General features: G+C 37.6%; 2 protein-coding genes across 2 annotated transcripts in view; both read right to left on the reverse strand.

The window, feature by feature from the left end:
• The window catches only part of LOC142353509 (uncharacterized), a 32,299-nt gene extending 30,681 nt beyond the window's left edge, over nucleotides 1-1,618 (reverse strand). The window contains exon 1 of the mRNA XM_075405761.1: nucleotides 1,430-1,618. The gene's annotated coding sequence lies outside the window, so the exon portion shown is untranslated. The remainder of the gene's footprint in view (nucleotides 1-1,429) is intronic.
• A 645-nt stretch (nucleotides 1,619-2,263) lies between these two features.
• LOC142353208 (putative thiopurine S-methyltransferase) overlaps nucleotides 2,264-16,674 on the reverse strand; it is a 332,531-nt gene continuing 318,120 nt past the window's right edge. The window contains exons 2-3 of the mRNA XM_075405436.1: nucleotides 9,891-10,169; nucleotides 2,264-2,514 (exon numbers count right to left, since the gene is read on the reverse strand). Coding sequence (XP_075261551.1) covers nucleotides 2,390-2,514; nucleotides 9,891-10,161 — 396 coding nt within the window. The 5' untranslated portion in view covers nucleotides 10,162-10,169 and the 3' untranslated portion in view covers nucleotides 2,264-2,389. The remainder of the gene's footprint in view (nucleotides 2,515-9,890; nucleotides 10,170-16,674) is intronic.

Here is a 16,674-nt window from a genome sequence, read left to right on the forward strand (position 1 = left end):
ATTGCAAAACAAAAATAAATCTCTTGACCTCATGGCATTTCTTCAAAATATTTAATTATTATATATCAGAACTTACCTCTTATTGAATAAATTTAATTAGAAACAGCAAACTTATGATAATGACCTCAAATTCTTTGTTCCATAAGAAAGAGCAATACAACTTTTAAATTGGAAAAAGCATCTCAACTGAGCCTCGGGGCTTTTGCACAGAAAAACAACTCATCCAAAACGCAACTAATAAAGAGGCACACAACAGCATACGAGCAATAGAAATTTAAAAATTTGCTTTCTGGAATCTCATTTGACGTAAACAATTTCTCAATCATCTTGTCTTATTTAATTTAGGGAATCAAAAAAAGGACGTTTGGCCAGTGTAGCCAGACAAAATGCCAAGACAAACAATGCAATTATAAGGGTATGGTAAATGAATAGATCATTTTGAAACAAAAGCAACTAACGTCGGCCAAAGTGCTCTCAAACGAGTGGCGAGAGGTTGGCTTTGGTAGTAGCCAGCTGCAGCTCTGGGATGCTCAGCCATTAGACAAGGGTCTGCTGAGTACGGGTGCAATTGATGGTGGGTCACCCAATAGAGGTGAGGAGGCAGGGTTAGGAGGACTGGATGAGAGGGGATCCTAATCGCGTGGAGAAGGGTGGACGAGGGTTGTGTTACGGGGGGGGGGGTGACTGCGGGGTCAAACTTTTAAGATTATGAACCGCCCTTCACACCATGACACTGTCTCCTCAAAACAGTTTTGGATGAATCGCATGCTTAGAGAAAAGTCAGTCACAAAACTCTAAGAGTTTTGCTCAGCAACTAAATGCCCTCTGGGCTTTACCTGTATCTCCTGCGACAAAAAGTTAAAATGGTCAAGATGACAACTTTCTTTTAACTGTGAAGCTTGGATGAATTTCATCAACTTTACATTGAGATTTCTGGTAAATGAACGTTTCCTTTTAACTGAAATTCACAGGTAGGCGAGATGACTAGTGTAGGGGATCAATGGTGTAAAAATTGTTCTCAAAGGTGATTTTAAGTTGGAGTAAAATTGCCTCAAAAACTAAATGCTTACTTCGACATTATAGGGGGTGCTAACTTACTTTTGCCGTTCAGTATATAAAAATACCTCAGGACTAATATATTTGCTACAAATTTTGTTTGAGAGCATTTAATAACATGAAATATTGCTGACGACCGCTGTGATATTCTCATAGTCTTAAAAAATCAGCTGGAATTTTTTCAGCCGATTTTCTCAATTTTTTTAATTTCAAAAGTCAATTTTCAGTTAAAACTGATTATGGGCGATCATTAACCGCAATCCGGTTTTTCGAGAAAACGCCCAATAATGCAATTGCATTGGCTAACAGAAAACGACCGTTTCTCTCTAAAGTCATGTCCCAAACGAATGCAGTCACAGTAAATTGTTCAAACCTTTAAGACGGTGTTTTCTTTCGTGAACTGGTAAGGCGGAACAGCTACAGTAATAAAATCCACAAATTCAAACACAACACACTTCAATAACAATATTCGACTACTGTGACTAGAAGAGACAAATGACTTATTTCTGGTGAATGCATTAGTTCTGCTCGCTTATATTTTTCACTGTACTGAATAGGAACGCGATGTATTCATTCATTATTTACGGAGATTAAAAAGCAATATGGAACTAGATTTTTTTATCCGCAAAGACTTTTTTTCAAACATTAGTTGGTCGATCGCGTATATATCTGCTCAAATACGCGCAGTTAGTTTTATACAAATTGAAACTAGAAAACAAGGACAAAAACAAACAATAATTTATTCGATGTTTTCCAAAGCATACAAAATTTTCTGCGCCTTCAAAAGAAATGTTTGAAAAAGGCTTCACTTAAGCTCAATTTATTCATTGCTAAATTGTAAAAATACAAACACTTAAGCCGTCCTTTCATTAAACGTTTGACCGTATTTTCTAAATTAAAATCCATTCAGAAAAATAAGAGAGTATTATGGTGTTGAGCAAACATGTTATTTGCTTTATTTGAAAAGGAAAAGCTTTTAGACTTATTTCTTTTCAAAAATGAACAAATTAACATCCTTTGAATTATTTACAATTTTTAATCTACTTAAGTCACGATTTATCAGCCTAAATAAAACAAATGAACAGGAAAAAATGATGTTCAATTAAGTATTTAAACAAATTCATTCACAGAATCTAAAAAAGTACGAGTCTGCCCCCCATTCCCCATATATTACCATGGTATTTTAACGCGATATTTAACGCTTCCCAACCATTTCCAGCTCATTGGAGTTGCTGGAGGGCTGGGGGTGGAGAACAGGCTCTTGTTAAATAAAGAGTTAACATTTTTTTAACAAAATGAAACTAAGACAAAGAGAATAAGACAACAAACAAGATCAGTTTTGTTGAGTTTGAGTCGAAGACAGAGCGTTGAGTTTGGATTGAATTGCAGCGATCAAGACATCTTTCTGTTGGATCTCTGATTTGAGAGACTCAATTTCGTCATCATCAGCTGCGGAATCTGAACACAACAATACCACACCTGACCAATAGTTTTTAACTCACATTAACGGGGAAGGAACTATACGCTGAACTTATTCTTTTTCAGTCAATTTTGGACGAAAGATAAATTTGACACAGAAAGACACAGACAGCGTTATCACTAGAACAACTGTCAAGCGTAGAAGATTTTTAATGAAAAATTTTCTAATTTCATTGGTTTTGAAATTTAAAGGTTTTGTGAATATTTGACAGATCTTCTAACTCTCAGTACTTTTCTTCACGTTTTCAGTATATTTCTTCACTAAAGCTCTATTTTGAAAAAAAATTGAAAACTGTTTAGCTCAACGTCATCCATTTCATTTCAAAGAAAAAAATACGGGCGGCTTAAGAGTTCGGCACAATTTGTATTTTTTAAAACTGGCTAGTTTTTCTTTAGTTCATTCCCTCTTCATAAACCTTTCCTCTTTAATTGAAATGGAACAACTGTCTCATTTTACTAATCTTTCGAATTAAATTAAACTTCTGAACGAAAATTTTCAGTTCGCAAGTTCTTTTTACAATTTGTCATACAGAATTATGGTGATTTCCTGATCAGAGAATGTCAATTGCTTTTCAATAGACTGGCTCATTTTCAGATATTTATCCAACCTTCATGGGATAACTTGCATAAAGATCAGGTCATTGCAGCCTATTTGCTAGTACTTGTCAGGCAGACAATACCATCGTGAAAAATGCAGACGATATCATTAAACTATAAGGGGCAATGTATAAACCAAATCATCAAATAAATAGGGCAAACAAAACAGAAAAAAAACTGTCCTCTGTTTTATTAGCATTTAAGTTAATTTTATTTCAATTGCATAGATGTTTGGCCAGTTCAATTTCATTGCAGATTGTCTTTGTGTTTTTTCTCTGTGTTCTAATTCGAATGACGCTTAAATAGAACATACTATATAGTATTTTGAAAGCAAAATCAAAAAAAAATAGATGCTTTTTGTAATATGCAATCAACGAATACCAACAAATGGAAGAACACGAACACCAACAAACAGACAAACCATATTTAAGCAAACTAGTTGGACAATTATGGAAATTTAAAAGCGAAGGAACGCAAGAAGATAGATTCATTCTTTTAGAAGAAGACAAGGATGCCTTAAAAGTTTTCCAGAAAACTACTCGAAGTAATTCTGAAACAAGAAATTGGCTTTCCCCTGGATAACGCATTGTACATTAGAGAACAACTATCATTGTTCTCTTAATCAAATTAAGAGCTTCGAAAAATGACTCAGCGATGATCCCCTGCTGAAAAAAGTAGGATCAAACGACTACAACAATCTTAAGCGAAATCAGCCGACATGACAGAATATCCAAAGAAACTAGGAAAAAATCGACGGATGGAAAATACAGCATCGAAGTATCGAGGACAGTAATTAAACAGCAATCTCATAGCATGAGCAGATCTCCAGAGCAGCTTACTTGGCATTTTTACGTTTTCGTGAACCCCTCGTTGCAATATCTGCAGCTATTGAACGTATCTTCAAGCAAATGGCTATCAAATAAGAAGATCAAACAGCCCTTCGCTTTTTTGGTCAAAGAATGACCTCACAATGCAACACCATTTCTCTCGTTTTGCAGCAATTTTGGAGCAACTTGCTCGACCTCAATGTCCATCTTTGTCCTACATCAATGCGCTAGACAATGCAGAAAGCTTTCCTAAAGCCTTTTCAGCAATAACTAACCAATTTGCCATGAACAAATACGTGCATTCGTTGACATCATTCTTGAAACAAGAGAAACAACAATTTAAGAGAAAAAACTCCTACGAGGAGGTTTCAAATTATTCGAATTCCTGTCAAATTGTCCCGAAGCGTTGGAGCCGATTCTAAATGAGGACTTATAATATGTCAGAAGATTTCACCTGCGTATTACGACAGAGATAGAACCTCGGAAAGGATAAGTTTTCATAAAAATTGAAAAAAATTTCTAAAAATGCAGCACTCTACACGCAAAGAAAGCTTCTCAACTTGGCAGCCTCAAATTTTGACCCATTTGGGATTGCTTCACCAGTGATTAACCGTTTCAAGATCATTAAGCAGCAGATATAGCTACGGGGTTTGAAATGGGACGCACCCTTGCCCGAGAAACTACACAAGCAACTACGAAAAAAAAACTTTGAATCCCCCGAGCAGTCAATTTCCCCTCGAGATCATGTGAAAACGAACATCGATTAGATGTTTTGCTGATGCTCCAACATTTGCAATGGCAGCAGTAATTTATCTTTGAAGTCATAGCCAACAAAAAATAAATAGCAACCAATTTCATAATCAGTAAACGCAGCGCAACTCTTCTTAATGCGTTCAGCGTTCTAACTACTGCACAAGAGGCAGCATTGATCGGGATACGTCCACTCAAAACAGTTCGGAAAGAGGAAAAAACACGATTCACGAGATTTTGTGCTCTTCGTTGGGTTGCTTCTGAGAAACAGAAACTATTTGTCGCCAACCAGCTAGCAGAAATACTCGCATCTTCAATACCCAGACAAGGGCATCAAATACCAACAAAACAAAATCATGCAGACCAAGGAACACGTGGCCTGGAGCAGAAGGAGGCGAAAAACCACTGATTGGTACTCAGCTCACGGCAAACAAAGTTCAGCTCACACAACCAAACGTCTCGCAGATCCACGGGAACCAGTCACTGACCTAACATGAATTTGATCATGAACGAAATTGCCGTTAACGCTCGCAACCGTTAACAACTTTCTCTTCAAACCTTAAAAAGAACGACAAAGAGCAGTACACAGCAGACATCCGTCACGCACACATCCAGGTAATCCGATATTCACAGAGAAACATTCAGCCAATCCTGCGTTGAGAAGAGGACGCAAATTAGACTCGAAAAGCAGGATAACATATTTAAACCCATGTTTAGAAAATACCGGAATAATGAGATCACACGGACGAATTCATTGTGCTCTCGCAAAATTGCAATTAAACCTTACCAGTAAATCTCCATGTCAAAACGCAATCACACGCTTTTCCTACAGCATGCGCATCGAATCTCCATACACCAAGGTACATAAGCGCTCAAAGATTTCTTTCAACAGCGATAAGTTGTGATCCGGACAACGTTATTAAGCACCCGGTTCAGATGTTTTTGCCACCAGATTGATGCGCGAATATCCAGTAGTTAATGGCTCCACATCTACTTCGCAGACATCATCAGCAAGTACTACGGCCTCAATTCCATATGCATGGTCACATGTGAGTCGTGCCATGATGTGAGTCGGGCCGCACATCTTGAGTCATGCCATAATTTAAACATGAACACTTCAATGCCCTCCGACGTGTCGCATCACGACAAAGTCAAACAAAAATTATCATTAAAGACAACGGCAAAACGTTTTTTGGTGCAAACGAAGAATTAAAGCGATGTACTCGCAGTCATTGCAATCAACGCATTGCCTCTGAACTTCTGACGAAGAATACAACCTGGAAGTTTAACCCACCAAAAAGCCCCCATTTTGGGGGCGCCTGGAAACCGTTGACCGAAAATGCTAAAAAAAATTTATCACGCCAAAAAGCAAGAAGCTCTTTGCAATTTTTTTCACGCAATCATGGTTGGGACCGAAAGCATGCTTAACTTTTGACCTAGAATACATGTAAGGTACCAGATTATGAATCAGCCATTATCCCGAACAGTTTTCTGGTACAAAGGCTCTACACTTCCCTGCCACCAGGAGATTTTTCGTCAACCATGCCAGCAACCTTCAAGTCGTGAGAAAAATATACAACAAATAATAAACAACGTCTGGAGAAGGATAGTTCAGGAATACTTTCCCACCCTGACAAAGTGGAGCAGGTGATCAGAATAGTGTGATTAATTGAAAACCAATGATCTGGTGAGGATACTCAAAGACTTCACACCCCGCGGGATATAGCCTTTGAGGCGAATTGTGGAAACGTCGCCGGCAAAAGCGGGATCTGCACGAGTTTTCAAGGTAAAAACGGCTCATTGCACGTACGTCCTCCCTGATACCGGTCTCGCACGTTATGGCCGATGAGCCGTTTTTCCCTATATTTTTTCGGAATTAAAGTCGGCAACGCGAGCTGCCCTCTGATATACTTGTTACATCATTTTTCCACTATTCGGATTCTAAGAGTTTACTCTATCCGGAGCCTGTTGATGATGCATCAAATCAAGATTGCTGAAGCCAATATCATGACACTTGAAACTGTTCCTGCCAAAAAGTGGAAACTTGATTTTTTCCCAAAAAAACCTATAAAGCAGTACCTCCCCACTGAAAGGGACTGATTATGACTTTATATCAATGAATTTACTTTTTTAGAAACGTACTCTCTACGCATTGAGCAAAAAGTTCATTGCAAACTTTCTTTGTGTATTCTTTCTGAGTTTTAATTCGAATAACGCCCAAACAGTTTTCAATTTAGTATTTTTAAAGCAACTATTTTGAAAAAAAATCAAGAAATTTTTTAATAAACAATTGAAGAACACCAAGATAACGTGAAAACAATCCGTCAACCGTTCCACGCATTATTGGTTCTATAAGAAAAAGAAATTTATTTTAAGTTTTTTAAAATATGGAATGAATTTAATTAAGTTTTAGAAATAGCATCTTTTTCTGCACCTTTCTAAATTCAATCGATGTTTTTGGATATAAACTTATTGCCAACCACAATTGCGCTATTTTGCAAACAGGCACATTGGTACCTTAAAAATCTCAGTCTTCACTTTCCAAATAGAATGCTTAAACTTTTAATAACTGCTTAGAGACTTTAATTTATCTCAAGCCCCGCCGCAGCAAGCAGGTGTCTAAGCTACTCTGGTACATTTAGAAATTACATAATTCAGTTTCAATTCTGAAGCAAAAACTAATAATAAAAAACTTTGAAAGCCGTAAGAACATAACCAGCAGGGATCGCAGAACCCACAGCGGGCCATTGAAAAAAAATAAGTATAAAGAAACCTTAAAATTTTTGAATTCACGATTTAAAAAGGTTGTTTCGGGAATTGGTTGTTGTTGTTGTTGTAGCCGCAGATATTCGGTCGTCAAGGTCATTGGAGTGGGGTTGTGGTCCTAGATGACTGATGGGATGGTTGGCTTGTCGCCTCGGTGGTGAGGACTGTGAGCCCCCTCCCAGCAGTCACCTGGGGAAGGCTTGCAGCTAGGCTGTCTTGTGTGTTGGTAGTGTCTTGCGTTGCGGGTTGAGTCATTGCTTCGCTGGTTTCTAGGCCCACGAAAACAGCGGCGTCAATCGGGTGAGTCCACAGGGACTCAACTGTGAGGTTTGTTCTCCTAGCTTCGCAGTTGAAAAGATGGTGGGTGTTGTGAGGGCCTTTTCCACAGGCATTGCATGCGTTGGGTATGGTGTCCTTGATGCGGTGGTTGTAGCTGTTTAGCAGAGTGCTATAGCCAGATCTTAGTTGGCTCAGCTTGCATCTAGATTCCCACAGGAGCCGCTGTTCCTCCGGATTTATTGCCGGAGGCTTAAACCCTAGTACTTTTGAAGTGGTGCTGTTGATGTGGCGGCGCACTTCGCGGGTATGCAGGATTTTCAGGTCCTCTTTGTATGCAGCGTGCGTGGTATGGGTCTTCTTGTCGATCAGGTCTACCACATCATTTTTGAATTTTGCTTCCAGAGTAGGTTTCTTCGGGAATTGGTAATGCAAAAAGGCCGCATAGATTCGTTTTTTTAAAAGAAGAAATGATTTAAAAAAAGTACTTCTGAAATTTAATTTGTTTTCTGTATAAAGATGAATTGTGACAATTGCCAAGAGAAAATTTTCTACGGAACTCACCAGAATCGATCGTTCCTCTTAAACATTTTTTACTCCGCATATTTTTAAAACTTTGTAAACTGTATTTTTTAGAAATTATCAAAAATGACAAAAATTTTCAAAATATGACGACCTAAAATCCATTAGGGAACACAACAATTTTTCCGATTACGTGGTCCTTATAAATAAACTGATTAATTAGTTTGAGAAACCAAATGAGAAAACCTCAGAAACTATAAAGAAACCAGAAAAATTGAAGCTTAAGTTTCGAAAACTGTAGCTTTTGAATTTTTAAACTCGATGATAATGATGATAATTATTTTTTTGAAACGTAGCATGTCAGATACTACAATTGCACAATAAGAAACTGCAGATGATTATTCAAAGCTGTTACCAAAAATTCATCTCATTAAAGACACTTCCTTTAATATTTTTTGAAAATTATTTCAAACTGAATTATTTCAAAATTATTTCAAAATTATTTCAAGAATTATTTCAGAATTGATTCAGAATTATTTCGAAATTATTTCAAATTATTTCATTTTTCGACAACGACAAAAAAACAAATTTTGAGAACTAAATTGCCTTAGAAAGTCGTGATAGCATTAAGCACTGATTTTTCGTAAAATCGAAGAAAGATATCAATCAATTGGGAATATGATCTAGAAAATCCTCAGTTTTTGCTTATATCTGTACAAATACGGCGACACCCAACTTTCGCACCAAAATGCAATTATTTGGCCCAGCGGCCGTTGAGTTTCGAGATAATAGAAGAGAATTGAACGCCAAATTGACTGGACTTGCTGACATGCAGGAACATTTTGCTAACATCGAGTTATTTCTATTCCAATACTCGATGGAAATTTTCAGCCAGCCATTCTGACCTCTTGTATTTCGGATTCTTTTTCGAAAACTGTCAATACATTTAAAATTTTTGAAATTTTTGAAGAATGGACCACAGAAGGCAAATTTTAGGTTACCGATATCCTTGAATTAGCTGCTAGTGCAATTAACTGGCTTTTCAAAAATTTTCTGAACTTAAATTTCAGCTTAAAAAACTTAATTCCCTTTCATAAAGAAAAAGAAATTTATTTTAAAAGAAATCTATCGACTATTGTATCTAACATATCGTTGGGAGACTAAACTAAAAATTTCCAGGCTTTATACTTTCTAGAGTAAAACGACTCACAAAAATTGGTCCCCGATTCCATTTGGCTTTTGAGATAATTGTTAAAAACCGACTGGAAAGCGATCCGACGGAAGTCGCCATAATATCGACAATAAGTCAATTAAAGTCCCTGCTCAGTGAAATAAGGCATCTATACGAGCCGACAGTCTAGTTTAATATACGACATAGAGCTAGTGGGTTCCCCAACTTGATCCCCAATTCAAACTTTCAAATCTTTGAAAAGCTATGAAGGGGAAATTGACTTGAAAGTGTTGCCGACGACTAGGTAGATTTATTTTAAGAAATGCCATGTACTGCAAAAGTAGAAAGACTTGCACAGTGCTGAAAAAGATTTGGAATTCGGACCCTGTGGCGTATTCGACCTATATGCACTGTAATGGGAAAGAACTGGAAGATTATTCACTCACCTACTAGACTGGCCAGCATTCTACACCTCAAAAAGTAAGTCTCGAGTTGGAGAAGTGCAGAGTTGAACTCTTCTGACACTGATGGTCCCAATTCTTTAGAGGTCACTGGGTCGTGATAAGGCTGATGGCCATGTTGGAGAGCCGATTGGCTCTGTTGGGCGTAGTGATTCTGCTGTTGTTGGTTGTGTGATTGACCATTTGAGATGTTAGGAGGTAGGGAAAAGGAGAGCTTCAAGCACTTTTCAATAGTTTCAATTGATTCATCACACATTTTTTAATCTGAAAAAAGTTAAAAAAAAAAGTATGCGAATGATACATTTAAGAAAACCGAAACACGAAACGAACCAAAAAAGAGCGTGTTGTCATTTTCTCTTTCAGTATTATATTTAAAAATAGTCAAAAAGTGGTCAAATTGTTTGCAAAATAGCTGACTTCTGAAAGAGCAAAAAAATGCGAGTTCCACAAGACAAAATAGTGATACTCTCTGGCTCAAAACGGTCATCATCATTATAAACATAGCTTGAAAAAAAACGAGAATCATCCAAGTTTCCTTGGAGAGATTTAAAAAAGGTGCAATTTCCCCAATTGTAACATTGAACAAGTTCGCTATATTTTGCCTATAACAAAACCTTACACTAAAAGCCAGAAGATCTGTACGGTGCCCTGAATATTAGACGAATGGAATATCAGCCAAAAAGGAGACATCAACCAATTAGATTTGAGAACGCACAAATATCATTGGGAGAAAAATATGTTCGGTTGTGGCATTTCCTTCGGTTGTGATAGATTCATATCAAGTCCCATAGGCCGCTGAGGCATCACAATGGTCGTTGCCGCGAAGATTTGAGAAGGCACAAATGTTATGATAACAACACGTTCGGTCGCGATATTTTGTTCGGTCGTGATAGATTCAGATCAACTTCACGAGAAGATTAGTTGCTACTTGCACAATGTCATGCTTGCTTTCACATGACACTATCTCAACATCGACAGAGCCGATATCTATTATAATACCCCTTTTGATGGTTTTTGCCACAACATCTTTCGTCACAAGCCTCTTTGAACCCCCTTTTGCGATTCTCTTGTATGTACTCATAAACAATCAAGGCGCCGGACGACTTCTCCGGCTGTTTTTCAGATATCGGATTGGAAGAGTGACGTACATTCCTTCTCGATGGAACAAAAAAATTAAAGCCTTAGCTCGATGTTAAAGTCTCGTCGTTCTTTGAACTAGGCTTTTTTTATTGACGCCTCCCACTTTCCTGGATTAAAATTCCAACAAAGCATAAAGTGAAAAAAGCGTTAATATCATCCTTTACTTTACCTCATAGGTTTCTTTCAACATCCTGCTCAGAACCTTGAACTGGATTATTTGAAGGATCTCAAACACCGTCATAGGAAATAGTGGACATTTAAAACGAATTACTTTGAAGCACGAGATTAAAGTTACATAAAAAAACAGAACTCAAGACCTAAGGTCAGAGAAAAAAGAAAGTTTCAGTTAGAGAGACAAGGGGAGTGTTGGAAAAAACTACTGCTCGCCCAGATAGGGCCCATTCAACAATTGGAGAGACAAAATAATGCCTTGAACGATCAAAAGAGGCCTATAAAACACACACTCTGTAACTAGTATTCAAAGATAGAAGGCTGCGTTCAAAGACCTAACCCAGAAAGAAAAAGATTTCATCTGAATTATTTTTTATCTCCTCACACAAAAACACTCCCGCTTACAGCCACTTAACAGTTTTGAGCTAATTCAATTTAAAAAGCACTCATATGCCGTTCCAACATTTGTGTACAAAATTTTGTCCCACAACCACCGACAACCAATTGTCCATCAAATTGACATTCGATTCAATGCACACATTCAAGGATCATGCCACGAGAATTCGCCAGAGACTGTGAGCGAAGAAAAGAGTGCTGTCAGCACTGGCGGTCTCGATGTGGCGAAAAGACAAACAACTGCTCACCACCACGTACAAAGCAATCGCGGCCCCAGTATGGACGCCAGCACTGACTGATACATACTGGAAGAAAGTTCAAGCTAGCCAGAATGGAGCGCTCAGGACCATAACCGGCCATCTGAAGATGACTCAACAGGATGAACTACACAGCGAAACCAAAATCATCCCAGTTAAAAATAGTAACAACCTCATCTCGCAGCAGTTTCTTCTACAGTCATACAAGATAGAACACCCGAAGAACCCGATGCTTCAGAAACAGGAACCAGTCAGAACATTAAAACCACACTCAAAATGTGCTTTGACAAACAAGTGACGGAACTTGTTAACCTAGAAGACAAGAAACGGTACAAGAGAGAGCTGATCAGGCTTCACACCAGATCAGTCAGAAGCACCATCGAAGAGTATCTGCCGGCCGAATAAAGTCCTGTCAGCCGCGCCACCAGAGGTCTCAAAGGAAGAAGAGAACCTACCCAGAGGAACGAAATCGACGTTGGCACAGCTACGTAGCGGGTACTCCAGGCACCTGAGAAGCTACTCAGCACAATCAAAGACGACACTACGGATGACTGCCCGGACTGCGGTTCCTTGCCTCATAATACAGAACATCTTTTCGAATGCCCAAAGAAACCTACCACGCTAGATGTTCGGTAACTTTGGGATAAACGGGTTGCAGCAGCCACGTTTCTCGGTCTATAAACCGGGATTTAGTCCTCACTCCCTCACGTCTACAACAACAACAACATCCAATTGTACGCTGAATTTTTACGTTTGCCCCCCCCCCCCCCCTCTGTTAGAGCAGTTGTCATTACATAGTAATTCATTACGTAGATATATGGCACGAGCGTCTGGGCGGTGCAAATAATACGCACCCACTAAACTGCTGGGCAAACGGAAAAGATCCTGTTTGCTATGTAACATTGTGCTGCAACAACTTCGCCCACTCAATCAATTTTATATTCTTTACCATTTCAGTAGCAAGTTACGTACGCCAGTTAGCAAATTACGCAAAATTAACATGAAAAGCGAATAGAGTGACAGCATCGAAAATTATCCGAAGTCAGCTATAGTAGTGGTTAATATAGGGGGACATCAAAGAGGAGCTACTGACTAATGACTAACGTGAACAATAGAAATGGCATACATATAATAACAATAAAGCACTTAAAGACGACGCTTCCACACTCAACATAAAAAAGCCAATTATCGAGAATAAAAATTAAATACTTATATTATTATCTTGCAGCCAACAAAACTGACAGAAACAATAAAAAATTGTCAAATTTTCTTATTTTCTATCCTCACCCAATGAGACGGGAAACTCAATTTTAACAGTTTGACATATTTAAACATAACCGACTAAACGTCTGAAGAATTGTTCTTGAACGACTAGTGGGAGCTCTAATCAATTGCAGCCTGCTTCAGTCGGGGGGGGGGGGGGTAGCCTAAATGGGACTAAGAAGTTCTATAGTGGGCTTCAAATAACCACATTAGAGGTTAACATATACCACAATTAAGATTTAAAGTAAAAAATGACACCAGTTTCGGCGCACTTTTTAGTTGACTTTTAGCATTAAATTGCCGCCAATTGAGTTCAGCTGCTTGAAATTGTGATTGAGAGAGAATTTTAGATCACGCGAAATGCAAAAAGTCAAGGGCGTAAAAGTCACTCGAAAAGTCAAAACCGTCAAGCAAAAATTTTGCATAAAAAAAAGACACACACGTTTACAATAATTGCTATGAACTGCGTTCAAGAGCAATTAATCAATCGCGATTGCACCAAACTACGATTCTTCTTCATTATCTCCTTGAGTCCAATTTTTTAGACATCATTTTTTTTTGTCGAACAACAAGCTCTAGATTAAAACTTTAAACTCCTAGTAGAGAGGTTAAGAAACACTGATTTTACACACATTTATTCCCCCTAGTTCAACTCTTCACGCATTGTACTATTTATTGCACAACAAAATTATTATCAACTCACAACTAGTACTTCTAGTCAAACTTGTACATCAAAACTCGCGACTCTCGTCAAGTATTCAACATAACGTATGACCCTGCATTAGTATCAAATTGATTGTTATCAACAAAATGCGGTCACAGTTTGGGTCTCCCCGAAAAAAGGATCTACCAAATTACTATCTAAAATGAGTGACACCTTCTTTACGGCACAATATGTCTCACCAGATACCAGGAGCGTTACATTTGACAAAAGGTCGTCTCTCAAATTTAGAGCTCTTATAAAAGAGTCAAGGTGTAAAGAGACGATCAGGAAGCCCGAACTTGGCACCTCATTCACTAATAGCGTGCATTTCATAGAGAATGCAAATGCTAGTAAACGAAAAACTAAAATTCTTGGTAAAGATGCACTCAACAGTCAAGTCAAAATTAGACACAAAAAATGATCGTTGCTACTCAAAAATGATGAAGTCTTCAGACGCCCAAATATAAAATCAAGCACTCCAGAATTTACTGAAAATTACTTGAAGAATAGGGACCCAGCAATCTTACTCGACTACTCTGACACCTTAATAAGTTTTCACGGACACGGCCAAGTATACTTCAATGACATGAACGAAAAAGTTGTCGAGGACGTCATTCAGTACGAACATTCTGAATTCAGTTCTCAGAAGCTCTTCTCAATCAGGCTTTGCACTAAACTTATGCTGACCACACTGGATCATACAACAAAATGTCCCCAACTTTCTCAACGGAAAAATCAGTCATTTTATTTGAGTTTGTAAACATTTTGACTTGTATTATTACTTCCAAATGGTCATTCTGTCAAAAGAATTCAAGAGGCGAAAGATCTACCTAAACTTTTAATTCTAATTAGAGGTTGCAACAAAATGACAAAATTAGATTCCTTTTTTTAGCTTAGGTGCGCAGTCGACATTGTGGAAAATCACTCTGCTTGTAGAATGTAAAAAGTAAATAATTGTTACGAATTTATCTTTCTCAGCAACCACTAAATCAACCACCAAAGCCATCCTCAATGAGGCTCAAAACAAAAATACTCCGCAATATTGCATCTTCAGCGCAACAAGAACGAATTTTTACTAGATAAAATCATTTCCCTTAATAGAATAGAATATCCGACAAATTTTATCAACATGGTTTTCAACTTTTCTAAAAAAAACTGTTCACTGAAAAATTGACATGGAAATTTCTCACAAAATTGGGACGTCTTTATGTACACAACAATGTTCTTTATGTTCTCAACAAATCAAAGATTAAAAAAATCGACATGTAAATCATACGACTATCAGTATAAAGAGTTTGAAGAACTAACATCACATTAAAACTTTAAATTAGCTGTTACAGTGTCTTTCTGTAGATCAAATCAGTGATTGTGCAGTTGAACTTTGCTTAGACATTTTGACAAGAGAATTAACTCCGTTTTCTTAAATTTTTCTTCTGAGGAGCGAAAACCATGTTCTCTTATCACCTTTAACAAAGCTTAGTCCAGTTTTGAGACTAGTGTTAAAACCAATCGATGACCAAAATTCATTCATCAAATGAGATCAATTCCTAATCGTATTCTAGAGTCCCATTTATAAAGGCGAACCCGAAAGACACCAGATCTTTTGATACAGTATAATTGGGCTATCGGGATATAATTTCATCGAATAGGACTTACAACTTCGCTTTGATTAATTAACTAAAGTTAAGCTAAGTAATTGTGTTCGTTTTAGCTTCATCGGATACTTAACGAAAATGATCAAACATTTCGAAGTGAAGCAAACTTGTTGTTCAGGAAAGCGGAAAGATTATTTATTGAGACTATTGCGTATCAGGTACTGCAACAGTAAACTAAGATAGAGGGGATATACAGTTCACAAAAGCAAACTGCAAAAACGTAATATATCGACCGAATTGGAACTGCTGAAAGGAACAAGGCAACGCAAAGCTTTGCTTCTCAGTAGCGACAGTGAAACCGTTACACTCGGAAAATTGTCCAAGCTAGAAACGCAACACTCTACTTACGACAGACAAACAAATAAAAATCGTACAAGGTTACAACTGTGCATAATTAAGTACAAGGTTACAAGTGTTCCATTGACAATATGCGCCAAATTTATCCATTAATTGCCCACTTCAGCTATTAGTAAACCATTTCGCAGCATTTTGAGCAAAAAAAGGAAAACTTTTCAAAAATTCTTGCATTACAAAGTAAATTTTAGGGAAATAGAGAAGATTTGCTTGAATACATGAAAAGTAGTGCAGACGTACACAGTTTTGTCTCAATAAATCTCGTGGCTCTTTGAATGACACATAAAAATCACAGTAAAACAGTATAATTTATGCATTTTTGATAAAGCTTGAGAAGCTAGCTATCGGAACAACTTTTGGACTGTTTTAAACAAAACTGTTGCCATGGAAAAACTGTGCTGTCAAACAAAATTTTCAACCTTGCAAAAATCAAGCGAGCAAGAATTAAAACGCACAATAGGGACACGTCAAATTTCATTTGGTGTACTTTGGAGTCGAGCACCATCGAAAAGACATTGATTTATATTTATCAGGTTTTAATTTCATTCTCACGAAGAGACAAATTTGAGGAGCCTATACTACCTTATATTGGGACGTGGATTTGAAGTGCCCTCTTTGAGTGGATTTTGAAGCCTTTTAATTTGTTTTTGCCTTCATTAGACAAAATCTTCGCAAAAAAATTCGCCTAATGTCAACAAAAATTCCTTTCATCTAACCGAGCTTCCGCCTAACACCCTACAACCCAATTCTTCGTTAAACCTGACAACTCATGGTCTTACGGGTGACAAAACTGCCGGAAAAATTAGTCGGAAAAAAGATCTACCGCAAGT

This window comes from Convolutriloba macropyga, chromosome 14 (assembly GCF_964194025.1).
Source record: "Convolutriloba macropyga chromosome 14, txConMacr16.3, whole genome shotgun sequence".
Classification (NCBI taxonomy): Eukaryota; Metazoa; Xenacoelomorpha; order Acoela; family Convolutidae; genus Convolutriloba; species Convolutriloba macropyga.